Here is a 27,917-nt window from a genome sequence, read left to right on the forward strand (position 1 = left end):
CGTGCCACAGTATTCTGAACCAAGAGCTACCCAGGCTTGAATACACCCAAAGAGGAGACATTCTTACACCTAAGATGAAGAGGGGAGGGCAGTCTGGATGTAACAAGTTGTTTTGCCAAACAATAGTCAAGATGCTACAGAGATAAATACGGTATGGCCAGAGAGAGCCGTGAACTTGAACTCAAGAGATGTGGGTTTAAGGAGAGCTTCATCCCCAAACTCACTCTTTGTCATGGGGGCAGAGTGATTCAATTCCTCTGAGCTCTGCAAGGTTTTTGGTCTCTCAAAGGGTTCAGTAACACACAGAGTATCATATAATGTTTATGAAGCCATTCTATAAATGTTAAAGGACTATATAAAATAAAGCGGCTATTACTGTTTTAAACCCCTCTAAACTGTGAGCTTCTAGAAGAAAATGATTTCCCATTGTGCTTTGTCTCTTCTGCATTAAATGCAAGGTCTTGCACATAGTAGGTATTCAGTAAACAGCTGTTAAATAAGAGAATGAGGGGCACCTGGGTAGCTCAGTTGGTTAAGCATCCGACTCTTGATTTCGGCTCAGGTAATGAATGATCTCATGGTTTGTGAGTTCGAGCCCCATGTTGGGCTCTGAGCTGATAGCACAAAGTCTGCTTGGGGTTCTGTCTCCCTCTCTCTCTGCCCCTTCCCGCTTGCTCTCTATCTCTCTCTCAAAATAAATAAAAAGAAACTTAAAAAACTTGCTTAAAAAAATAAAATCAAATGAGTAAATGAAGGAACGACTGAGTAGTGAAGGAAGCATATCCACCCTCCCAAAAAAAGATGCAGGGACTAAAGCGTCAGCCCCCTTTCCCTCTAGGACAGGTGATATAAGTGTAAAGAAGACAGAAAGTACACCAAACAGCCTCTGGGGCATTTTGCAACTCAGACTCCCAAAGGAACTTTCAACAAGGAGAGGGGAGAGCCAGTCAGTAACACGAAGCCAGGGCAGATTGGTGTAAGAAAGTCATATCCAACATTTTCTTTTTACACTAAAGAAACTATCTTTCAAAAATAATCTTATGTGGAGCCACAATGTATGAACCAGTTAAAAGCAGTTCAGCTCTGGTGAAAGCCATTCTGCCCATCCCGCTTTCCTCTGGGCCCCAGGGAGCCTGGCAGCACCCTCAAAGCCCTGCCAAATGGGAGCTGTTGTTAGGGAGTGAGTTTCCTCATGCTCTTGGACAACCTCCCTCTGAGCCTCCAAGAACCTGGGAAGAGGAAGGTGTTGAGCTGTGGCTTAAAGGATGAGTGGTTTTTCTCAGGGAGTGAACATGACAGGAGAAATTTCTGGGAGCTGGGGGATGGATGGAAGAGAGAGTGTCCCCTAAGGAAAGAATATACAGAACATACAGAGCAGCCTTTGGAAGGAATGGCCACATAGTTTCAAGAGAGAGTATAAAGATGATGGGACCCCGGGCCATCATGTTGGGTAAAAGACACCAATGAGTTGGCCACAGGGACAATAGACATGAAGCCCTCACGTGGGCCAGGACCCTCTCATGTACCATCCCCATTTCCTCTACCCAAACCTCACCTTGAGTACCTTGAATTATCCTCCTCCTTCAGATCTCCAGGCAAAAAGCACCTGCAGGAAGCGATCAGAGATCCAGCAACCAGGGACCTGTGCCCCTGGGGATCCTAATATAATATACCCTCTCTAAGGTTTAGGAGATCTTTGAACTTCAGGTCAAGACCCACTCATCAACTGTGAAACCAATTCAGTGGTCCATACCAGCATTAAAAAGATGACATAAAAAGAACAGAAAATATCAGAGCATGCCACACATAATAAAGATAAGTATGCTTTTGCAAAACTTATTTTAGAGACACACACACACACACACACACACACACACTCCTACCCATACATGTGGGGCCTCAGTGCAAAATCTATTTCTCGCTGTGGCTGGTGTTCAATATTTTTGATAAACACAGCTCCAAGGGACTTGGCTTGCTAGCACCTAAGCTCATGTCTTACCTCTCCTGCTCAAATAAATGAACAGGATTAATGCGTGTGGTATAGTGTTCAGAGCCTACTGGGGTTTGCTGGGTTCAAATTCTGGCTCTGCTACTTTTACCTTGCATAACTGAGACGATCTCCAAATTTTGATAAGAGTAACTTCTTCCTTATGAAAGGGGTGGGAAGAGTCAAAAATCCTTGATTTAAAAACACTAAACAAGGCTGGTCCAGGTCAGAAAAAGATTAGTAAGGAGTCCACGCAAGTTACCAGCCTGTGGAAACACACTAAGATAGCCATCTCTCCATCCACTCATTTACCCATTCTTCCATCTACCTGATGCAACACGTATTGTATCCCAGATACTTCATGAGGCACAGAATAACCCAAACATATCTGGTACACAACTTCATGGAACCCTGAATCCAGTGGGAAAATTAAAGCAATTAATTAAAACGCCCAAATAATTTAAAAATTATTATTACAGAAACAAACAGGGGAGTTGATAGAAGGCAAAAGAAGAGAGCTCACATAGAGAAAAGAGCTTTGTCTGATGAGGTGGGACTAAGCCGACGCCAGAATGGCGAGAAGGAGTCAGCCATGATAGACTGGGGAAGGAAAGACTGGGATTCTTCCAGGCAAACATAACCATGGCTATGCAAAGGACCTGTGGTGCAACAAGCTCAGGAAAACTGAAGAGCAGAGAGGAGGCCATTGGCTGGAGTATGGAAGCTGAGGTCAACAGCAGTGAGAGCTCAGGAAAAGCTTTCAGCATGAAACAGTGTGACCAGAAGGATCATAACAGAGCCACCGCTGTGTAAAGAATGGCTGAGGGTAGGAAAGGGAAGTTAAGATGTGGGCAGGAGTGAAGCTGAGGGTGCTAGAAGCTTAGACTAGAGCCTCTGCATGAAGAAGTTTGAACATCAAGGCATCTGAATGAGGTGCTGTGTAGAAAGAGCTCTGAAATTTTAGAAAGCACTACACAACAATGACATTTACATGGCATTTGCCTGGGGGCATTAGGAGGGTAAGTTAATAAACAGCTTTCCAGTTCTCTGTCACCCTAGAGTGCTCTATTGACAACAAATACGAGTCCCCTGTACCCTTGGGAGCCTCTCAAAACACTAAAAAATGGGATCTCTCTGTTGCAAAGTCCCTGCTAGAAGCCAATCCAGAAGTCCAGATTTACTCTGTAGCAGCTCCCTGCCTCCAAGAACAGATGTTAATTATATATTTTTCTTCCCTGATTTGTGGACGAAGCAAGTTCATGGTTGCTATGCTTTCGCTGTCCCTGGGATTACAACAGCTTAGTGCCTTTCAAGACCATGAAACTCAGCGTGGGAGGTGTATCCATACCCCTCCCTGCTCTGCCCCTTATCGAGACAGTTCTAGTGCTGGAATTTTAACCTGGCTCAGTCACTTTCCTGCTGTGTGACGTTGGACGGGTTACTCAGCCCCTCTTCGCCTTAATCTCCTGCTCTGTAGGATGGGAGCAACATTAGTACACAACTCACAGGGTTACTGGTGAAAATGGCATAATTCAAGGAAAGTTCTCAAAACAGAGGTTATATAGCTAAGCAAAGGTCTCTGTTTCTATTTCCTTCTCTCTCCTTCCTTCCCTTCCTTCCATTAGAAACAGTATGCATTCTTTTTCCACAATAATAAAACCAAATTAAGAAAACCCAATACCCATTCAGCCATCCCCTACCCTATCCCTTGATAAGGTGATAAATCTGTTACCTTAATTTCCTTGAGCTTTCATGCATAATATTCAGGGAAGGGAAACATAAATTTCAGGATGGATAAGGAGAACTGGAATTGAAATCTATCAAGTTTCCGTTATGTACCAAACACAGTGCTAAGCATTCACATACTGACGTGATTAAATCCGCAGCAATGTGCTAAGGTGTATCAGCAATGATATGCAAAATTCCTGAGCATTTCTAAGGCAGAGGCACCAACTAGCAAGACAGGGCACCTGCCATCACACCGGGGAGGTACCCTAAAGCCACCCCTGTTCCTGGATGGTGGGAGCTTCAGGAGGATTCTTGGAGGGGGGCTGGCATGGCCAGGAAGCAGAAGGGCATGGTGGGGGGGGGAGACTCAGAACAGGGAGCTACTTACCAACTGACACAGAAGTTCAATATGTAACAAAGGGTGTGGCCACGTGGGCGTGTACCAGCTGAATTTCAGACCTGCTCAGGACACCGCTCTTGGGGTCTGGAAACCCAAGCAGCGGCCCCTTGGTAATGAAACTTCCTCCCTCTGCTCTCCAGAGTGTCCTCTCTATTCTCTACAAGTCCAAGCTGAAAAGCAGGCTGACAGCGCTTGAGAATAGTGAAGGAGTTTGAATTTATAGGCAAATGCTAAGCAGCAAACATGCAGCTGGGATCAGCCTTTGGCAGTATGATTTCAAAAGGGCTATGGGATTACTTTTGTCTGGGTTGCCCAGCCTCTGAATAGTTGTCCACTCTGGACAAAGCCCGTGGCTGCTCCCCGGTCACCTCATGAAAGACAGCACCTCACAGTTCTCTCCCAAGGGCCGCCTGAGGCAAAGAGAGCTCACCTGTCTGAGCTGCTGTTAGATCTTCTACAACCTGCCAGGGGAGCCATCCCTCTCCTGTCCAGACAAGGAGGAACAGGTGCTCAGGGACCACAGTGTTGCAAGAACAGCCCCGAGCAGCCCCCTCCTGACAGGCAGGGCGACCAGCAAGCTGGGTGCAGTCAGGAAAAGTGTGCCCTTCACTTCCATCTTGCCTAGATTTCTTCCTCGCCCACCCTTAACGGATGGAAGGGTGGCTGGATACAGTGATGAAGGGGCTGTGTGGTATTTCAAACTGTACTTTGTTTTAAAGCCTAGGCAGGGTTTGAAAAAAAAAATTCTTTTAATTGTTTAAAACAAGGGGCACCTGGGTGGCTCAGTCAGTTAAAGCGTCCAACTTCAATTCAGGTCATGATCTCATGGTGCGTGGGTCGGAGCTCCGCATCGGGCTCTGTGCTGACAGCTCGGAGCCTGGAGCCTGCTTCGGATTCTGTGTCTCCCGCTCTCTGCCCCTCCCCCACTCACACTCACTCTCTCTCCCTGTCTCTCAAAAATAAACATTAAAAAAATTAATTGTTTGGGCTCCTGGGTGGCTCCGTCGGTCAAGCATCCCACTTTGGCTCAGGTCATGATCTCGTGGTTTGTGGGTTCGAGCCCCGCGTCGGGCTCTGTGCTGACAGCTCAGAGCCTGGAGCCTGCTTCCGATTCTGTGTCCTCTCTCTCTCTGCCCCTCCCCCGCTCACGCTCGCTCACTCTCTCTCTCTCTCAAAAATAAACATTAAAAAAATTAATTATTTTAAAAAATAACGTGGATCAGACAAAAACAGGTGAGGCGAAGGCATGGCCCTCCAGGTGGCGAAGAGTTTTGTCCAAGGCCATTTCACCAGAGAACTGAGGAGTGGGGTTTAATTTAATTAGCTCATCTCCACTTCCTGGAGGCAGGGGGAAGGGAATGCCAGTAAACGAGCAGTTCAGAGACAGGAGTGACCATGGAGGACAAGGGAAATACCCCAGGCTAGAACATATAAGGAGACTGGGGATGAATACTGGGCCTGGGTTAAGGACACTCTGGAAGCCTGGCTAAGAGCAGGGGCCTGAGGTCTACAAACACAGCTCTCGGGGATTCAACCTCTACCACGTGCCAGGCCCTGGGGTAGGTATTTTGCACACATTTTATTTTCACATTGAATCCTTCCGGAACCCTTCCATGAGGAAACTGAGATTCGGAGGGCTGAATTCCTATTTTTCCAAAGTCACCCAGTAAATAAAGGAGGCAGGATTTGAACCCAGGTCCAGGTGACACCAAACCCTGTGTTCTCCCCTATTGTCTCACTCTCCCCTCTCTGCAGGGTTCTAGGCTTGACAAAATGTCTCCTTGCAAGACACCCTTAATGTCCTTATCAGTCCACTGAGCACAACAGAAGACGGGTCCAAGAGGAAGGACCCTGGAAGGAGAGAAGAAGGATGTGGAGCTCAGAGATCCGGCACTGGCCCAAGCAGCGAGGGCTCCCCTCAACTCACCAAAAGCAGTGGGTCGGTGTCAGAACGGGGGTCTCCAGGCCAAGCCTTTAACAGCATCACAGAGACAATGAGGAGGAAAGAGCAGAATGGTTCGCTTGCAGCATTTATAGGAAAAGAGCCAAACCCCATCTATAAACAAACTGGTGCCATAGACACTCACTAAAGACAGAACACATTCTACGCTCATGTCTAAATAATCAATTGTCTTCCAACTTCTGGGAAATGTGTCTTTGCAACAGCACATATCAAAAAGGGTGAGAGGTTTCAGTCACCAAAAAAATCTCAGTATGACCCAGCAATAGTGGTGCAAAACAAATGTGATCTCATCAACAGAAGCATACCAGCTGGCAAGAGGGAGGTGAGAGTCCCATTTGGCTTGGCACAGGAGTATTCCCACCTTGAGGAAGAGGTCTGTTAGTGCTGGTGTTACATTCTAGGACACGAAAAGTCAGACTCTCCACCTAGAGGACAGTGACCAGGATGGTGAAACGTCTGAAACGATGTCATATGAGAATGGCTGAAGAAACTGGGATTATTCAGATTGATTTCCAGAAGGTACAGCGCTCCTTTTTTTTCTGCAGTCAAATTTTCCAAGAGCTGCCTTAAAGAAGGAAATCAGATTCATTTTCTTTGTGGACGTGAAAGCCCAGAGAAAAGAGATTTCAATTCAATGTAAGGAAAAAACTTTCTAATAGTAGTGTGTGAAAATGAGGAGACTTCCCACCAGAGTAGTGAGAAGGCCATCAAGGGAAGTAATCAAGAGACAATGGAAAGATATTGAACTAGGTAACTTCTGATGCTCCTCAAAACTCAATTCCAAGAACACGGACTCCTTTTTTTTTTTTTCTTTCTTTCTCCCATCACTGCTAAAGAACTAGAGAAGACAAAGTCTGATGATTGCCCATGAATCCAAAGTGGCTCAGCCCTGAAGACACCACCCGTGTCCCCAACCGCCCAGCTCCTGTGCCTCTTCCCAGCTCCCCAGAACGTCCCCTGGAAGGTGGGATACAACAAGGAGGACTCACCTTTCTTCTCAAAGTCCCCCTTCTCTTCTCCTGGCCGGCCCAGACTGTCCAGGGTGTGCGTCACCTGGCTGCCAAACTCATCCTCGCGGGAGACGTGGTTGGCCCGGCGGGGTAGGTCCTCCTCCTCCTCATAGTCATAGTCATCTAGGATGGGGGTCTCCCGGATGGGCACTCCAATGACAGAATTGTGAGCCTGTAGCCGAGAGGAGCGGAAGCTTTCCCGGGCCTGGGGTCCCAGCAGCACTGATGGGATGTAGTGAATCTCGTGAGTGGCTTCCGTGCTGGCGCTCTTCTGGGGGATGCGGCGACGTTTCTGCCAGCGCCGCTGGGCATACAGCGCCACAGTGAACACCAGCAGCAGGAGCAGCAGTGCGATGAGGCCGCCCTGGAGCAGAAGAGCAGAAGGACAAGAAAATGGGCCAGTGCTCTTTGGGCTACGGGGCCAGCGGGGTCTCCCTGTCCACCAGACTCGGCGCAGATCCCTGGGCGTGGTTCCTAAAGCCACAGGAACCCCTAGCCGCTGCTTGAAAGCCAGAGAGATGTCACTTCCAAACTTGGCTTTCTCGCCAACAAGCTGTGTGACCTTGGGCAAACCGCTTGACTTCTCCGAGCCTTGCTTTTCACATCTAGGAGGATGAGTAAGAATCCCTGCCTTTGCTTCTTCATCAGGTTGCCATGGGGAGCAAATGAGATAGATAATGGTCATGTCAGAGCAAGCAGATGACTAAACGCGGAGAAGAGTCAAGGCTGTGGCTTCACACAGGTGAGTAGCTGAACCTCGACTCTGCCTCCCATCAGCTGAGTGACCCCAGGACATTTGCTCACATTCTCTCAGCTTTGCTTCTTTATCTCTAGAATGAGTCCACTTAGGGATCAAGAGACAGTAGTACCCTTTCTTCCAACCTGCTACAAATATGAGACAACATTATTAAATCAAACATAATTCTGCATGGTCTGTACTTCCTTCTAATACGTGATTCCCAGTAGGGAGCCTGGGACAAAACAGGCGCCTCATAAATATCTATTGAATGAATAAATGAAAAAAAAAACCCACACCTTTCTAGGGCTCCTTTAATCAGAACATTAAGGCAAACTGAAGCTTATTTTTCTTTAATACATCCAACTAGCAAATATTCCAGAGTCTGCATACCATACCTTGCCCTGGAACAGGTTACGATGTTTATAGACGTATCTTACATGATTCACAAGACTCACAAAATACCCTGTTCTGTGAGTTCCTTAAGAGCAGGGTTACTCACAAGCATGTCTGTGTCCCCGATGGCACCTGCCAAGAACTGGAGGGGACAGTGGGCATTCTATTCACTCCACTGTATTCACCATGTGCCAGGAACATCTGCAATGGATGGAGTAGCTCCCTCAGTTACCCTGCTTTTCTTCCTTACATACTGTGCTTTGTGTCTGGGGGGCTACAGGTCCCTGTGTCGAATCCCTGGGGGTAATTCATGGGGTTGGGAAGGATCATCCTCACTGTTTGGGAGAGAGAGGGGAGAAATCCAGAGACTTGGAAACTCATGGTGAACAGTAGAGCAAAAGCTGAGCCTCATTTTTGGCTGTGTTTGGTTTCATTTTTTTTGTTTTAGCTCTAAAGCCTACATCCTTCCAACCACACCCATGTGGTTGATTGCTCCTCCTTGACTATGATCTCACTGAAGGCAAGGATGACTTCCGACAACTATTTGTATAATATCTAACAAAGACGACAGATGTTAATGCTAAATACATTATTGGTGGGGGGGCGGGGCATGACTGCCATTAAGCATACCCAGTTAAGCCAAGAAGGATACTATTCACTAAAAGCATTAGGCTAGTCTCCTGCCTGCACGGGAACGTTATCGTGTTCTTTTTGCAAGGACCTCGGTTCAGTAAGCTGGAATTCATCACCTCCATGGAAGGGACAAGTGGGTGGGAACGCGGGCTAAGAAGTGGCCAGGCATGTAGGTACAGCTGAGCTACTATGGAATGCTCAGGGAGCTTTCTCTGGGCGTCAGAACTTACGCACAAGCACACAAACCAAATAACTCTATTGTATTTATGTGTATGTGTGTATGTACGTATGTACACATATGCATATATGTACGTTTATAAAATGGGTGCATATGCATGGGTTCATCACATTTGCAACCCCCCACCCCAAGTAAACATAGATCCTTTTTCCCTCCATAGAACATACAACAGTGATTGCTCTGTGTCTAGAAGACTCCTTTGACAGGGTATTACTTGTCAGTTTTTCCATTACAGATAAGAGAGGGAGGAGACAAAGGAAGGTGGGGGAGGAGGAAAATGAAGGAAAGAGATAAGAGCAACAGGCAGTGAAAAGAGAGAGGAGGCAGAAAGAACACTTGATGAAATAATAGCAGGCCCTCTCCTTATTGCTTTTCCTTCTTGTTCTTTGATCTTCAACACAATCTAATGTGATCGGGATTATAGCGTCTGTTCTATAGATGAAATGAGGAAAAGGTGGTTCAGAAAGGTTAAAGAACCTGCTTGAAGTCACACAGCTTTTGATCCTAGGTCCACCTGGGTACAAAAAGCCAGGACGTGGTAAAGCAGGGATCTGAACCCAGGTCTTCGTTGCAGAGCCACTGGCTATTTGACTGCATGGTGGTTCTCACTGGCCAAAGGGAGGGGAGGAGAAAACGGGAACAATGGGGAGGGTGCACAAAGAGAGAGCAGATCCTGAGAAGGGAAAAGGAAAACATGACCTTCAAATCCAGGAGTCGATGGGCACGTCTTGAGGCTGCCTCTTCAGTAAAGCTTTTCACTTTTGTCAATTACGACCTTGGGGAAATCTCTTTGCCTATCTTCTATTTACCTCTGGGCATTTCACTGGCTGTGAGGGTCAGACCCCTGCCAGTGCGGGCCCTTCATCCGCAGCCCCTTCCGCCCACCCTGTTTATGAGACTTCGACCCTGTGGTCAGATCCCAGATCCCTGGGAAAGATAAGGCCTAACCAACTGTCCACCTACAACCACTACCGCCCGTCTCTGCCTCCACTGCATCTAAACCACCCTCCCAGGTCACCCCCTGTGGCCCTGGATCAGCTCCTAAATCCACACCAGGAGCTCCTGGAAGGCAGGAAGGCACACGCTTTGTCTCCAAAACCCTCCAGCATCGTTGGCCCTAGTGGCTAAGAGCTGGCCTCAGAGGGATAGTTTTAGTCCAGATTCTACTACTTTGAGGCTATGTCCTTGACTAGGTCACTTTCCCTTTCAGAGCCTTGGCTTCGTGACTGCTTAAACAAGGGCAGTGTCACAGTGTCAGCTCATTGGGTCATCGTGAGGCTAACTAAGATGTGTGTATGTAGTGCTGTGGGGAGGGTGCATGGCAGCTGCTCACAGACTAAGGTTAGCTGCTGCTGCTGTCAACAGCATTCAGCCAGGGTAGATTTAACGTAAATGAATAAATTAAGGAGGAGTGAACAAACAGCTTGACCTTCTGCACCTGAATGCCTATTCTGCAATATTTGCCTGGAGGCCCCCAAATCCTTCTTAATCTGGACCAAACACTTTGCACGTGCTCTGGCATTCACCTTGGCACAAATGTGCATGCTAGGCATCTTTGTCCTACGTCAGGTAAGGAAACTGAGGCACAGAGCCAGGAGGTCCATTATGCAAGGTAGTGCAACTGAGATTCAAACTAACCTCAACATGGTGACATGGTTCTGCTTGGAGTGAGAAGGGACAGGGGCATCGAAGGCCTGATTAGCCCCTGCCCAGCCTCACATACGCCTCCTCAAATTACCTAGGCAATTCCAGGTATAGGTTTCCCAGCACAGGAAACTTCCGCAAGGTCGTACAGAGGAATACCACCCATCTCCCTTGCCCCCCTTGGATGGGAGCTGAGCTCGAAAGTACCTTTAGCCTAATGATCCAATGATTCTTTAACCCCTGGCCTTGCCATATGATACGATCCCAGGCCAGCAGCTCTGGTTCTCCCCGGGTACCCGGACCTCAGCGTCCTCCAGCCTCAGCTGAGCCACCAACTATGTGGCTTCTGTTACAGATCAGATTTTCACTGTGAACGTTTGGCCAAAAGAGAATCTCAGTATTCAAGGGTTTACTGTACCACTGACCTAGTGAAACAAATATCCCCATGCCGGGCTCCTGAAAGGCTGAGGGGACCCCCGCCTCAAACACAGGAGCAGCTCAGGGGATGTTACAGGCAGGAGTCTGGCCAGTTCTATGTCCCTAGAGCCTTCCCTTTCCTTCCTGAGAAAGGAGTTGAGAACAGGAAACTGGGGACAGGCTCCAGGCATGGAGGAAATAGGAAATAGGTTCTGAATTCCAGTTTACTCATTGTGTTTGAGCTTGAATTTCTCAGATTCCCCAGGGACCTTCAGTTTACTCATCTGTACATTGGAATTAGCAATACCTGGAATAGTATAACACAGAGGCAAACAAAGACTAAGGGTCAGAAAGACTTTAACTCTCATACTACCACATATAAACTGGGCAATCTTAGACAAAGGAATGAATCTCTCAATCACAATCATCTCCTCCATAAAACTGGGTCAAAAACATCCATAGAGAGAGAGGTTAGACGTGGAGAGGCACACTCAGTGCCTGGTACATGGTAAACCTGTGATAATCTCTCATTCACGCTTCACACAGGGTTGCTGTGCAAAGCAAATCTGAGCAGTGCTCTGATGGCACTTACAAACTAACAAGTGCTGTGCACGAGCAGAGGAGCTCAAGACAACCAGGTGGCCGTGTTCTCCCAGTGAGACATTCCATCCTAAGAGAGCAGACGAGTAACTCAGAAGCAAGAAGCTGTCATGTGCGTCCACCTGGATCGGTCCAGGCTGTTGTGCCGGTCCACTTGCACAGAACCGCACTCCATTTCCTCACGGTCTTTCCTCACCAAGGGCAAGCGAACAGAAAAGCAGGAGCTGACGCTGGAAAGGTAAGCAGGGCCAGAGTGTCCACCCACCGAGTCTGCACGCCAGGAGCAAACACGAGTCCTGGAGGTAGAGAAAACACAGCAGGGCAACCGCAAGCCAAACAGGAAGAAGGGGACGTAGGGAAAAGAGGTGAATTTTTAGAAAGCAGGTGAAGAAGAGGCCAAGGCTCCAGAGGTGGCACACAGAGGCCCCGCTGGCCTCAGGGATGCGCTGATGTCAAATCCGATTTGGATGGTGTTCACTCTCGGGCAGCCCAAGACAAACAAGGTTGGAGAAGGGGCAGCGACTTCCAGAAATAAAAATGCCAGGCTGTTAGTTACAGGTTGGTTTTTGGAAGTGCAGGCAGTACAGGTCTCGGGGTGATCAGTTTTACCCTTTTCTTAGGGATCTGAGGATTTCACTAAGCTGTCAGGCAGGAAGTGGGAGAGAAAGAGCAGGAAGAATGTGTGTGCCCATCTCTGACGGGAAACTCCTTACTATCCGGGGCAGCTGGGTGGCTCAGAGACTTAAACATGTGGTTCTTACCTTTGGCTCAGGTCATGATCTCACAGTCTGTGAGATTGACCCCTGGTGGCGGGGGGGGCTCTGCGCTGACAGCGTAGAGACTCCTTGGGATTCTCTCTCCCTCTCTCTCTGTCCCTCCTCCTCCCACACTCTCGTGCATGCACATGCACTTGCTCTCTCTCTCTCTCTCAAAATAAATAAGTAAACACTAAAAAAAAAAAGGTCTGGCACCAAGTACTCAACAAATATCAGCCTCTCTTATTTCTCTATCCGAAACCAAATCCTGTGCACCCTCCCTTGTGTAAAACCCTTTCTTTGCTCTCCAGGGCCCTGAGAATAATGTCCAGACTCTTTTCTTGGACTCAAGGCCCTTCATGAGGCCTTGAGGGAGGCCATGAGGGAGGAGGTACTCCCTTCTTTCTCATGCCCACGTCCCCACAAGTCCTACCCCATACTCTGTTCTGGAGCCACACCGAGCAATGAGCATTCCCCCCAAGGGTGATGCTCCGGGCTCTTCCACACTGGCTACTCCCTCTGCCCAGAGCACTCTCACCCCCGTTCTGGTTTGAATAATGACCCTGCAAAATCCAGGTCCTCCCAGAACCTCAGAATGGGATCTTATTTGGAAATAGGGTCACTTCAGTTGTAATTGGTTAAGGTAAGTTCGTACTGGATTGGGTGGGCCCTAAATCCAATGACTGATGTCCTTATAAGAAGAGTAGAGGAGGGGTGCCTGGGTGGCTCATTCAGTTAAGTATCTGACTTCAGCTCAGGTCATGATCTTGCAGTTCGTGGGTTCAAGCCCCAGGCTGGGCTCTGTGCTGACAGCTCAGAGCCTGGAGGCCACTTTGGATTCTGTGTCTCCCTCTCTCTCTGCACCTCCCCCACTCGTGCTGTCTCTCTCCATCTCTCAAAAATGCATAGACATTAAAAAAAATATTCTCTCTCTCTCTAAAGGAAAAAAAAAGAGGATACAGATGGACAGAAAGACAGACAGACACATACATACACACACAGTCACACACAGGGAGAGGGAGAGAGAGAGAGAAGAAGGAAGAGGGGGAGGAGGAGAAGGGGAAGGAAAGGAAGGGAAAGGAGAGGAGGCAAAAGGAGAGGGAGAAGGAGGAGAAGGAGAAAAGGAAGAAGAAGAGGGAGGAGAAAGAGAAGGAGGAGGAGAAGAGGAAGGAGGAGGAGAAGAGGGGGGAAGAGGAGGAGAAGAAGGAGGAGGAAAATGAGAAGAGGGAAGAGGAGGAGCTAGAAAAGAGGAGCAGTCAAGTAGGAGGAGGGGGGAGGACCAGGTGGGGGAGGAGAAGGAGAATCAGAAGGAGGCCATGTGAAGATGGAGACAGACTGCAATAATGCATCTACGAGTCAAGGAAGGCCAAGCATTGCCCGCAACCATCTGAAGCTACTGGGAGGCACGGGACAGATTCTCCATCAGCCTCCAGGGACAGCAAACCCTACTGACATCCTGATTTTGGCCTTCTGGCCTCCTGAATTGTGAAGGATAAATTTCTGTTCTTTTAAGCCTCTCATTTTGTTGTGATTTTGTTAAGGAGTCCCTAGCAACTAATACACTCCCCTTCATCTGCTCATCCCAACTCACTCAGCCATCTCAGCTCAGAGATCACGTCCTCAGGGAGTATCTTGGCCTCTTCAGGGTGGGGCCAGTCTGTGATGTCTTCCCTCTCAGCCCCTGTGGTTTTCAGTCATCTGGCTGTACTACTACAATATGGCCATCTGGTTGACCATGTTCCCACTGTAGGTGAACTGCCATCTACCCCTGCCATTTACACAACCCAAGATGCAGTACTTGGTCGAGAGAAGGTGCTTAATAAATATACAGGAGCCTAAAATCTTAACAAGACCTTTCAGAGGAATTTAAATCTTACAGTCCCTGTAGCATCTCTAACCTCAGCATCCAAAGGGCACCTGATCAGACCTCACGTGGACCCTCTCTGCTGTTCTGCCTTTATCCCCATGCTAGTACCTCTAGCTGGTTTGCTTACAAAATATCAAACACTGAAAGAAATATAAAGATGAAAAATAGAAAGCACCCCAACCTACCCCACTGAGAGAGCCTTCTGAAAAGTCAAACTTAGAACTCCATTCAGCCTGGCCTCATTTTAATCTATTTTTTCATGTTAACTATCCAGGCACGGGAGAAGGAGCCAGAGAAAGAAAAAAAAGACGGGGTGGGGGGGGGGAAGGGTAAGGATAATGTGAGAAATGCTTTATTTGACAATGTGTCATTGGGAAACTGATTATTTCTGTCTCCGGCCTTTTTAATATTCCCTCACAACGGCCAAGCTGCAAGGGGATTTGGTATTCTAAGACTGGATTTATAATACTCTGTTCAGCAGTGATAAGAACACGGGCCTTTAATCCTCAGAGCTGTGAACATGCATATTCTCCCAAGTAATGTCCTTCTCTTCTCGTCACTTGTGTCTCGTCTCGACAGCCAGCCCTAGGATGGCTGAAGACTGATGATCCACTGGGTGTGCTCCTGGCCATTTGCCGAGTGACCGAGCTAGTGGGGTAAGGGTTCTGAGTTCTCTGGGGAGCCTCCTTTCAGGCTCCAGTCTAGGTTTAAGATGGAGGGGTTACTGGAAAATAGTCCAGACCTTTGGCATTACAGATAAGGAAAACTGAGATTCAGAGAGGAGTGGCTTGACCAAGTTCACAGAACATCCTAAAAGGGTATTGGCAGTGGAATGTGCAGCCCACATCCCCCAAGGCTGCTGAGAAGTCATGTGAATCCTGACAGTTATCTACACATAACTTCTGCCACCTTCCCCTTCTCTCCATCCAATGGCCGTCCTAGCCCCTAGTCGCTACAGCCCCTTCATCATGATCATCTTCATACACTCTGGATGATCTCCCAGGCTTTGTCCCCACCCCTACTGTTCCCAATCCATCTTCTCTAGCATGACCGGGGCACAGCTGGACACAGAGCCCCTCCTTACTGATTAAGGTGGAGAGTCCTATGGTTTGGCAGTTCAGGTTCTTGTCAGTCAGGCCCCCATTTTTCTGGATAATCTGGTCTCAAACCATACACTTTCGAGGTACCTTTCTCAAAATATATGTTTCGCCCACCCATGCCACCAACCCCACTGGGCACTTACTATGCAGCAGGCACAGTGCCAAGTGTCCAGCCACATCAGAACTCGTTGTTTCTGTGAAATGTCCTGGTATTTTTACCCACATCATTTCTTCTGCTTGGAATGCCACTCTCATGGTTATCCTTCACCTCATGTCCAAATACCACCAGACTTCAAGGCTAGTGTCAATGTAATCTCTTTGGTGACCTCTGCTGAGATGCCCCCTCTATAGGCTTAGCCAGAAGAAATCTCTTAATCCTCAGAACTTCCACAATGCTTCACCTAAAACTTCACTTAAAGAGCTTTAGTGTTTTCTACCTTGCATTAGAGTTACTGGTGCTCAGCACTTAGCTCCACTACTGGTTATTAGATTACTACACCCTTTGCACAGATGAAAAAGTGAGGCTTAGAAGATAAACTTGCTTGAGAGGACACAACAAGGTGAATATATATGGGATAAGGCCTGCTAACTGAGACAGTTTCCAGTAAAGGTAGGCTCACTCTCTCAGAGACTGGAAATTGCCCATTGGAACTTGAGGGAGAATAAGATGGTAACACAGGTTAAGAACTATACTTTAGACACTCATGTTCCTCGAATTTTTTTTTCTTTTTAAGCAATATGGTGCTAAGATCACACTGGATGCATATGGTGGAGAGACAAAGCAAGGAGACCATGGAGGCAGCTGTTCACGATGGGCTAGAACAGCTCTCTACTTTGCCCCCCGCCAGGAGATATTTGGTAATGGGGGCATTTTTGGGTGTCATGACTGGAGAGCGGGTGCTACTGTTATTTAGTGGGAAGAGGCCAGGGAATCCGTAAGCATCCTCCATGCAAAGGACAGCTACAAACAATAAAGAACTACCTGGCCCGGAATGTCAAAAGTATGGAGACTGAGGAAGCCCCTGGTCTAAGAGAAAATCCCGCAATTGGGGCATTTCAAGTGGTGATCAGGGAGTGGGGTATAAACAAGACACGCCAGGGGATGGGAAGACATGGTGTGCGATTAGCAGGAGAGGAGGAGGGCGAAGGAGCCAACAGAGACACCATGGTGTAGATCCTGCAACTGGAGGAGAGAGGAATCCATCTGTTAATTTTTTTCTGGGTAAGCTCCCAGAAGGCTATGAAAGATCCCAGCACATAATCAAATGAAGAGGTAAGTTCCATGTGTGAGCAATTAGGAGAAGATAAACTGATAAAGACAACTGCAAATAACTGATAAAGATCTGTATCTATATATACATGTATGGGTTTGTATATGTTCATATGTATAAAAATATACTCACACCTAGCTTCACGTATCTATAGTTAGCTATATTTATATATAGTTATCTCTTTGTGTCTAGACAGATATAAGATGACCTATTTAAGGAGGTCCCATTACAGAAAATGAAACATTTTTTTTTCTTTTAAACTAGTCATCTACTTATAATGTATCTATTAGAGACACTATTTTATTTCCCAAGATAATGCCAGAGGAATAGAGTAAAAACCCAGCAGTTCTTTGGAATACAGTCATTGCCCACTCAGATCAACCTTCCTTAATCATTTTTAGATCAGATCAGAATGAGGCCCAAATCCTGAGAGATCAGTGTGAATCCCACAGAAATTTATCAAAGGGAAAGCTAATGAATATTGGGACCAGCAGCACTTGCCCTCGAGTCAGACAGACATGGATTTTAGTAACGGCTGCACTACCTTTCAGTCGTGTGTCTTTGGGCATGTGGCTTAAGTTTCCTCCATTGTCTCATCTGTAAATTGGGTTAGTAATACTAGCTGAGGGGGGCAGGGGAGGATTCAATGAGTCTGCATTACAGAACGTGGACCACAGAGATTTGCAAGTCGTGGCTCTCAGGAAATACTAGCATCCTTATTATTGATGCAAGGCCTTGTTTCATGAAAAATTAGATGCAAAGGAGTGTGGTGAGACCACCACTCCGCCTCCACTATATTGAGATATTCTCTGTGGTTTCCCAAATACCTTCTGGTGACCACCCCTGCTCTCTTCCTCCAGGCTCCAAGCAGTGTGCCCTTGACCACCTCCCTTCCCTTCCTTGGGCTGAGTAGGTGAGACTGGATGGTTTCTGACTATCATTCCAGCTGCAAAATCCTAGATTAGAAAGGCTAAGGCAAACTTGAAAGTGTTTCTGGAGGCGCCTGGGTGGCTCAGTTGGTTAAGCGTCTGACTTCGGTTCAGGTCATGATCTCACAGTTTGTGGACTGGAGCCCTGCATCCAGCTCTGTGCTGACAACTCAGAGCCTGGAGCCTGCTTCAGATTCTGTGCATCTCTCTCTCTCTCTCTCTCTCTCTCTCTCTCTCTCTCTCTCCCCCCCTCCCCCACTCGTACGTGCTCCTCTCACATGCTCTCTCTCTCTCAAAAACGAATAAACATTAAAAAAAGAAAGCATTTCTGAACATATGAAATATGCATTCTTAGGACATCCTGCCTAGCATTGTAGCTGTATATGCACATATGACACTGGTAAAATGCCCTGCATCCCTACCACCATCTCACACACCTGTATGTTTGCTCATGCTGCTCAGTCTGCCTGAAAGCACCCCTCCTTCACTTCTCTGTCTAGTCCTTTCAACCTCAGCTCTTGGGTCAAGAGTTCTCAGCAACCCTTTCTGAAACGTGCTATCTCTAGCTGGGTTAAGTACACAACTTTCAGACCCGTAAGTGACTCACGCTTCTGTCTGCCAACCACCCTCCCGCCACCTCTGTGTACCCAAGGGCCAGCATGGGGTCTGACCCTGAGTAGGCCTCATTATGCACTTAGTGCATTTTCACACTGAGAGATGGTGCAGAAAAGGGCTGGGTTTTATTTATCCCTGAGCAAATTTGATTGTTACATGACACAGTAGATCTTCAATTACTTGTTAGAAGAATTAATGAATGAGCCCACTAGAAATGCCTCTCTGAGAATAGGTGACTGAAATATACGTACACCTGCTTGGCAATTCTCCATTTGTGTGTGAGAATGCTGAAGATAATTCACAGGAGCCATTGAGCAAAAATCAGCACCGTACTCCAAATCCTCAGGTGGCCTCTCAAAAGTTCTGTCTGAAATCCCACTCTGAAGGATGGGTGGATGGAGAGGGTGGGAGAAAGCAGCTTTTTGAGGGGATTGATTTTCCTACTCTTCTCTGAGTCATGAAGACAAACACAAGAACCTAGATGACTCAAGAGGAGGACTGCGCTCATCCATCGACATACTCATTTGCCAGGATGAGGGCGTGCCTTGAAGCAGGCAGACTAGAGTTCAAGTTCTTACTCTTCCACCCCCAGTGGTGTGACCTTGGAACACTCTCCCTGTAAGCTTCAACATGGGAATAACACCATTCACCAGGGAGGTACGTTGTGAGGACTAGGTAAAATGATATATCTAGACGATGTCACAAAGCCCTTGACCTGTAGAAAACATTCAGTCCCGGGCGCCTGGGTGGCTCAGTGGGTTAAGAGTCCAACTTTGGCTCAGGTCATGATCTCAGAGTTCCTGACTTCAAGCGCTGTGTCCGGCTCTGTGCTGACAGCTCAGAGCCTAGAGCCTGGAGCCTGCTTTGGATTCTGTGTCTCCCTCGCTCTCTGCCCCTCCCCTGCTCATGCTCTGTCTCTCTCTCTCTCGCTCTCTCCCCAAAAATAAATAATAAAACCTAAAAACAAAAAGAAAACATCCAGTCCCCAGTAGTTAATTGGCTTCATTGTTACTGTTATGACTGTCACCCCCAGTCCCTGTGCAAACCTCTCGCCTGGATCTAGGAGCACATGGGTATGGCCTGGAAGAACTCACAGTTGGTTTATGGAAACAGAGAAGCAAGCAGATAATCACTCTAATGCACATTTCAATAAGTTTGATGACAGAGGGAAACATAGTAAGAAGCAAAGAGTTTCTTAAAGCTTCTAAGTGCGAGGCACAGAGGAAGTGAGAATCAAAAGGACTTCCTTATAATTCCAATCACGGTCAAGTTCAAAGGTACGGGAGTAGGTTGGCCCATCCAACCAGGATGGTCAAAGGCTGGGTCTGCATCATCTTTGATTCCTACCCAAATGTGACAGGGTAGACAACCACGTACATGGAATGATGGTTGGTGGTGCAGGCTCTGGAGTTGAAGAACCTGGGTCTGAGTGTCTGTGCAGTCACAGACCAGCTCTGGAGCCTCGGATGGGTCACTGCACTTTTCTGAGCTCAGCTTTATCACCTGGAAAGCTGAGGACAGCAGTCTTCACTGAAAGAGGCTATCATGGGATTAAGAAAGGCACAAAAGGGATTCAGTGCAGTGTCTAGAACACAACCATGGCCAATAAATTGTTGTTTAAAAAAATTCTGGCAGAGGGAAAACACACTGAGAAAGAAATCAGAACACCTTAGTCCCAATCCTGATCCTGCCCCTTTATAAATTAAAGAAGTGTGCAGGATGCTCACACGTCCTCACACACATTATTTAACAAGATGGCTACAGCAGCCACATGAGCTCAGCATTCTTCATTTAATAGATGAGGAAAGTGAGCCTCCAAGAGGTGACGTTGTCCAAGGTTCCAGAATCCAAAGTCTGTCTGCTGCAGGCTACTGTAATAATCCTGAGACCCTCAATGTGTCCCTAGAGCTAGCAGTATACAGAGCCTGTGTCCTCTGCTCAGGGAATTATTTTCTGAGAAGGTGCTGCAGACTCATAGGGTCCAAGGAGAGATCTCTAATACCATGCCAATTTAAGCCACTGTGTCCAGTAACTCAGCCTTCTGAGATGGGAAGGAGGGCTAAGACTCCAAAAGAGCTGGAGGCCACTAAGAGCCTAGTTAATACTTCACTCATATAAAATAACTTTCATAAGGGCAGCAATCTTCCAAAGTAAGCTGGTTTCTTTGGAAATCACAGGTGGGGAAAAGAAGTTTAGTATTGGGGGCAGGGTGGGGATGCTGGTCTACCACTACTAACATGCAGCATCATCCGTGAAGACTTCCCTTTGCACCCCCGCTGGACAATGCCCCTCATCCCCATCTCCATCACAGAATCCCTATCTCCTTTCTTTGCCTTAACTTTGTTTATAGTACTTCCCTCTCCTTGCTGATATACTAACATTGATGTGTTAACTTTGTTTATGGCTCTGATGCAAAAAAACTTTCATAAGACAAGACCTTTGTTTTGTTTACTTATCATCAATAAAACAACTTAATGCTTTGTTGGTATTTGCTAAATAGTTTTTGAATGGATAGATGGATACAAATCTCCCCAAATGATCTGATAAGCCCTAAAGGTCAAAGGCTGGGTCTGAATCATCTTGGATTACTACCCCATGGCCAGAAGATTGGAAGACACTTAATGAGCACACAGTTATTTGCATGCGCGCGCGCGCGCGCGCACACACACACACACACACACACACACACACACACACACACACATACACACTCCTGTTAGTTCCCTCCTGGAGTCTGGGAAGGGGTACTTGTTATAGAAGTAATTAGGAGGCAAATCTGGTTAACTGTCTGGCTGCTTCCTTCCACCATTGGGGTCAAATGGAAAAGTTGGGTCTGAATTCCAAATTTGTTTAATGACTTATTTATTTGTAAATATTGAGGAAACACTGAGCCAGAAAGCAAAGGAGTGAAGGATGCCTGACCCAACTATTCATGCACAATCACCTTCCACAGAAAGCAAGCTGATAGCTGTATCTATTTGCTGATCCTATTGTTAATGTCTACATGGAAAATGATAGAATGTTACATGAACAGGGGCATCCAGGATGTAGTTCAAAGAACACTGGATTTGGTTCAAGTCCTGGCTGTCACTGATGAGCTGTGCAGCCCTGGGCCAGTCACTCTACCTTGCTGAGTCTTAGATACCCCAGCTAAAGGGATCAAGACAACAGATGCCTCTTCCTCTTTATGCAAGGACCCCATTGAGAACCATGTTTATAAAATAACTTTATATGCTGCAGAATGATTTTGCTGATAGGTATTGGTGCTTAGTAAAAGACGTGCTGAAAAAGAGAACCAAGCACCAGTGGTAACTCAGGCAGACAGTAACCTAAGTCTCAAATAAGCTTATTCAAAACTTAGTACAAGTCACACAGCAGGGGTCCCTTAGAGGCACTGTTTTGCTGCCATTTCCCAGCATTGGTGATGGAGCTGTCAATGGTCCTGAAGTTGTGTTGTGATGGCCTCAGGATCTCCCCTACTGGGCCTGATCAGGAAAATCCCAGGAAAGTTAGGCTAAGGGCTAAGGGCAGAGAGTCAAGCACAAGATGCCAAGCCAAGAAAAGGGAAAAGAGAGAGGCCTCGACCAAAGGCTGTGCTGGGCTGTGGCAGACACAAGAGATCTCTCTGGAAGAAGAGATGCTCATTGTCCTTGCTACACCCCCCAGGGCTGACCTGGTAGGATCTACCCTTTCCTGCGTCACCTTCCGGCTCCACGCCACCTGAGCTTTTTGGAAAATAGAATTTAGCGTTTTCTGAGTACCCCAGGTTAGCAAACACCTACTACCTCATTTATAACCCCTCTCACTTCTGAGATGTCCTCCACCCTAGTCCACACGTCAGGCAACTCAGGGTCCAGGCCACAGAAGGAGCTTTTAGGTGGCAAGGTTTCTTTCCTTGTTCAGGGAACATCCCAATTGTACCACTGCTAACCTCCTCCGCCCCATCATGAGTGCTGAACACCCCAAAGTCTGTTCCTGAGACCTTGCTATCACAAAATGTGCTGCCCCAACATGGCCCTCCAGGTCCTGCTTCCCCCGACTCCTTAGATTCTGTGTCTAAATCCTTCCAAGTCCCATCCCCACCCTCAGATCCAGGCCCAGCTGGGCATACATAATCATACAGCACCCTTAGCTTAAGTCCAGGGTGAGTACAAGGACCTAAAGCCTCAGCATATCAGAGCCTAAAGGGGTCAGTGTCAGCTCCCCCAAACCAGCCACCCATGAAGACGTAGTTAGATGGAGTTGAGCTTAACCCCATAACTGCTGGATTAAATGCCCATGTCACAGAACCACCTACTGCCCAGACTGGTGAGGGATCTGGGCTCATGCACAACCCCGTGCATTCTGAACCAGCTAGAATGTTCTGGAAGAACAGGTAGAGGTGGAATAGGGTCTCTCGCCTAGGAAGTCCTTGTTTCCGAATGTGGTCTCCAAAGAAGCTGAGGGCATTAGTTGACTACAGCTGTCAAAAAAAATCAACACAAACTGAGTGACTTAAAACAATAGAAAACTTGTGTTTCATGGTTCAGGAAGCCAAGAGTCTGAAATCAAGGTGTTAGCTGGGCCATGCTCCCTCCTGGGGCCCTGAGGAAGAATCCTTCCTTGTCTCTTCCAGCATCTGGTGGCTCCTGGAATCCCTTGGCATGTGACAATATCATTCCACCCAATCTATGCATGAATCTTCCATCACCTTCTTTTCCCTGGGCCTCTTTGTGTCCTCTTCTCTTGTCATGAGGGCACCAGTCACTGGAGGCAGAGCACACCCTGAATCCGGGATGATTTCATCTTGTGATCCTAATTACATCTACAAAGATCCTACTTCCAAATAAGGTTCCATTCTGACAATCCAGTGAACATGAATTTGGGGGGTAGTACTCAATCAACCATACCTAGACGAATATTTAAGGTCACTTATGTAGACTTACGAGTCTCTGAGATAATCCATAACAGGTGAACTGCGAAAATTCAGGAAAGAAAAGGACTAAGAGAGGGTAGTGGGAAGATCTCTTTTCCTCTCCCTGCATGGCTATACTGGGGCAGAGGACACAAACCCTGCATGCATTATGGGAGGCAGCATCCAGACAAGGAGAAATTACAGGAAGATGTTTCGATGGAAAAACAAAACAAACAAAAACAACTTCCCATCACAGCAAACTCAACTCTCTTGAGACACAGCTTACATATACCTCCTTCTTGACTCTCCCAGATAGATGGGATCATGCCCTTTCCCACAAACCTGCTTGGTCCAACGACACTGCTATGGTCTGAATGTTTATGTCCACACAAAATTTGTATGTTCCAAACCTAATGCCCAAAGTCATGGTATCAGGAAGTAGGGCCCATCAGAGGTGATTAGACCATAAGGTTGAGCCCTCATGAATGGGATGAGTATCCTTATCAAAAAGGCTGGATACAACAAGAGTCTGCAATCATGAAGACAGCCTTTGCCTTTACCATGCATGCACCCTGATCTCAGACTTCCAGCCTCCTGAGAAATAAGCTTCTCCTGTCCATAAGCCACTATGTTTTGGGTATTTTGTTGCAGCAGCCTGAATAGACAGAGACAGATATGTTTCCCAAACTTGCCCAATCATAAGGATACCCCAGGGATGCTCATTAAAAATACTTGTTTCTGGGCTTTACCTAGTCCTACAGATTCAACTTCAGGGGGCCTTACCAGCAGGTAGGTTTGACAGAGCTGACCTAGTGGGTGACACATGAGTTGACATGGTGCAGAAGAATATCCAAATCCCACCTACCGTACCCTCAGAGGCTCTGCTCATGGGTAGAAGTAGGTCATGTGAATTCTCCGTACCTCATTTTCCCTATCTGTGAAGTAGTATCTACTTTAGGATTACTTGAGCTCAAGCATTCATCAGAGTGACTAAAACAATAGAAATTCTTAGTGCTGAAGTGCCAAGATGATTGCCAAAAGCATAATCATCCAAAATGGCCCTTATCCTGATCTTTAGCATATGGTTGCCTACAGAGGAGTCTGCCCTCATTGACCACTTTCTTTCCCCCCTCTTTTATACATGCCAATTTAGCCTCTTGGTAATAAGGTTCAGGGCAGGCCACCCCAGAATATGTCACTTTGGCATATAGATCTTTTTTTAATTAAAGTTACTTGAGAAATGGGGTGCCTGTGTGGCTCAGTCAATTAAGCATCTGACTTCGGCTCAGGTCATGATCTCACAGTTTGTGAATTCGAGCCCCATGTCAGGCTCTGTGCTGACAGCTCAGAGCCTGGAGCCTGCTTCGGATTCTGTGTCTCCCTTTCTCTCTGCCCCTCCCCCACTCACACTCTGTCTCTCAAAAATATATCAGTGTTGAAAATCAGTTTAAGAAAAGTTACATGAGAAATGGCACAAGGGCACTCTGACTCTCCTCTCTGTCCCCCTGAAAGCAGAAAATAAATCTCCCATGTGAAAGGTACTCTCCCTACACCAGGAGGTACAGATATCCCTATCGCCAGAGATAGGTAATTCAGCACCAAGAACGCTGTATAAAACAAGGCGAACCAAAACAAAACAAAACAAAATTCTCCTTATTTCCTTTACTAATTAGCACCTGAGCCTGTTTCTTTATCATGTCAGTTCTTCACAAATTTCTTGTTTCTTTGTCTAAAAGGTATATAAACAGCCTGCTTTGGCCACTTCTTGGATCTTCAATCTTTGGGGTCTCCTCGTCACTGGAGAAGTCCAAGTAGCCAAGGATTTAGGAAGAGAATGGAAAAGGAGGAGAATCCAAAAGGAGGTGGGAGGAGAAGGGACAAGAGGGAAAGTGGATCTTTTTCAAAGACCCCAACTGGTGGGCATATCTAATTCCTCAGCTCATTACATACATGAGGATCTCTTTTATTGTGGTCACAACTTCCCCCGTGTTTCCAGTCCAGACCCTGAGGCTCTCACTGGGGCAAGGTGCACACCTCCCCTTTATCATCCCTGCCTTTAAAAGCCTGTGTGGGAAGCAGTGCAGAAGAGGAGTTAGGGGACCTTTGGAGTCAGGCAGAACTGGAATAAAATTCCAGCTCTGTCATTCCTTGTGGCTATGAACAAGTTACAAAAGCTGTTACAAAAATAACATCAAAAGGTAAATGTCTGATCAAAGCCTCCAGGGGCCTCTTTTTACTCATCTATTTGATGGGCATCATAATGGTCCTAACTTAATACAGTAGGATTTACTGTACTTGTTGTAGCAGTTAAGCTATTTGGAACATTTAAGCACTCAGAAGAGTGTTGGAGGAAAACGTTTCTCCCGGGCATCCTGTGATCAGGGTGAACCTCCTCATACACTCTCTCTTGCCCTGCTGCCTTTACTCCTCCCTCCTAGGTACACGGATTCTCCTGATGCATGCGTGGGGAATGAGGACCTGGACTTCCAGAGCTCTGTCCTTCCCTCTCGCCCTTTCATTTTAGGAGCCAGCCATCCTTCAGAAGCAGCCTCCCAATCTTCCCCTCCACCCCTTCCATTTCACAGGGACAGAGTCCCATGTGGGAAGACATCAGGTACCCAGCACTCATCCTGGGTGAGGAAGTACCCATTTTGTGCTAAGTCCTTCAAATCAACCTTTCTTAATAATAAAGACAAAATGTTAATGTCCATCTGCTTTACTCCTTTTTTTTCTTATCTTTCAAATTGTTCTGAATTCAGGCCGAGAAAATATGGGGCTCCTGCAAACCCAGTACCCTGGTGCAAACCCTACCTGGTGCATAGAATGTTCTCAGTAAATCATTCTGTTATTATTTTTGCATTCACCAGAAACTCCATTGTCTCTCCTTCCTTTGTAGGAAACATTTTTTTTTTCTTTTTTTCTCTCACTCTCAGAAAGCTTTTACATTTCCCTCCCTTTTATCTACACCGTTCTGAAATTGCACCACAGTGCAACTAGGTGTGGGCTTTTTTTTCCCTTTTTGTTCCTCATTCATTGTGTTTGGTACTCTGTAGACCCTTTCAATCTGAACATTTGCTCCTTTCTTCTGTGCAGGGGCAGGTTCTGGCATTATTCCCTCCCTCCCATTGTCTGTGCCTGGTTTCTGGAGCCCCTCTCCTTTTGCTGTCAACAAGCAAGTTTTCTAGGGGGTCTGACCAGAGTCTAATGCTCCCTGGGTCCCAGTCACAAAGCCTCCCTGGATGCAGGGCTCTATGTCCTTCCAGAGGCAAAGCAGGCTGGCAAGAGGACTTCCCAAGCAATCGGCAAGGGGAAGGGGCCGCATTCTGGAAGGAAGCCCTGTTTCTAGCTCCCCTCTGGCACTGGGTCCTAATTCCAAAGCAGGATACTGTAGAAAATCACTGTACCTGAACCAGTATCTGGCTCTGTGGAAGCCAAATGCTCAGACCTTAATCCTCCTCATGAGATTTTAGGCAGGTCATTCAACCTTCCTCCCATAGCCTCCTTTTCCTCACTACTCAAGTGGCAACAATGATTTACCCCAACTGACTCCTAGGATGGTTGGCAGAATCAGAGAAGATGATGTGGGGGGCAGGGGGGGAGGCTTTGAAAATCATGAAGTGCTGTTCATATATGAGTGCGTATGAGTGCACACACATACAGGAAATTACAACGTAACTCTCAAAACTACCCTCACATCACAGAGAAAGGCTGAAGGGCTGCTAAACAAACTTCTGCTTATCCTTCGAATCCAGCTGAAGTGTCCCTATTACTATTTCATTCAGCACATAAAATAACTGGTTTGAATTTAGAGCCATGATTAAAAAGGAAACGGATATGTTTAAACAAGAGGATTGCACTCAGGGCCCAGTGGCACTGACTGTGAGGAGTGGGCACTGAGACTGACCTAAGAAGACAGAAGTTTCATGTCTCCATCCATTTTCACTCTGGACTATAGATGTTCATTGAGTGTAATGGTGGGGAAAATGACCTAACTTCCTATCTCTGTTTCTGTATCTCTTGTCATAAAATATATGGAGATAGGTTAATTCATGCAAATTCAATGTACGTATGATAGGACTGCAGTGTCATAAAATGCTGCCTATATCTGTCTTCTGAACAGGAACTCCCAATAATACTCTGTTTGGACCAAGGACTCTTGGCTAAAAATGCCGTGTCCTTACAGTACATGGTACACAAGGGCTGGGCAGCAGAAGGGGGGGGTTATAAGAGAAGGCGGGGGCTTTGTAAGCTGGCTGAGGGCAAGAGACAGGGCCAACCCCCCTCCCCAGGCCAGAGAAGGTTGCAGTGTTGCCCAGCGGCCCACAACCAGGATGCAAAGGGGGCCTCAGGCAGGGAGAGATGATATCTGGGCAGGACAGGGAGACTGGTAACTGAGCAGAGACAATACAGACATGCCTGGTAACCAGGCCTCTGCACCATGACCCCGGCTCCCCTTTCTCTGCCATGCCCCCTCCAGTGCCAGCTAAGGGGTCATATGCCTCCACCAGGCTCAGCTGGGGCAGGAGGGAAGCCCAGTGACACACTCGTCTTTCTAAAATCTCCCTTTGCAAATGTCAGATCGAAAGGACAGAACTCAGAGATCATAAGGTTAACCAACGTTGCTATGATTATCACCTCCTGTGACACTTTCCTTAAATCAAATCTTATCTGAGCACCCACTTACGAAACAAACAAGCGAAAGAACTATTCCAGTTCAAGTAGAGATTGGGAGCC

At 47.0% G+C, this 27,917-nt stretch overlaps 1 protein-coding gene across 4 annotated transcripts in view; it reads right to left on the reverse strand.

Annotated features, from left to right (window-relative positions):
• The window catches only part of ASTN2 (astrotactin 2), an 879,885-nt gene that overhangs the window by 668,635 nt on the left and 183,333 nt on the right, over positions 1-27,917 (reverse strand). For all 4 annotated transcript variants that reach the window (XM_045469026.1, XM_045469024.1, XM_045469025.1 and 1 more), the window contains exon 3: positions 7,068-7,452. In XM_045469026.1, coding sequence (XP_045324982.1) covers positions 7,068-7,452 — 385 coding nt within the window. The remainder of the gene's footprint in view (positions 1-7,067; positions 7,453-27,917) is intronic.

Source organism: Leopardus geoffroyi, chromosome D4 (assembly GCF_018350155.1).
Source record: "Leopardus geoffroyi isolate Oge1 chromosome D4, O.geoffroyi_Oge1_pat1.0, whole genome shotgun sequence".
Lineage (NCBI taxonomy): Eukaryota > Metazoa > Chordata > Mammalia > Carnivora > Felidae > Leopardus > Leopardus geoffroyi.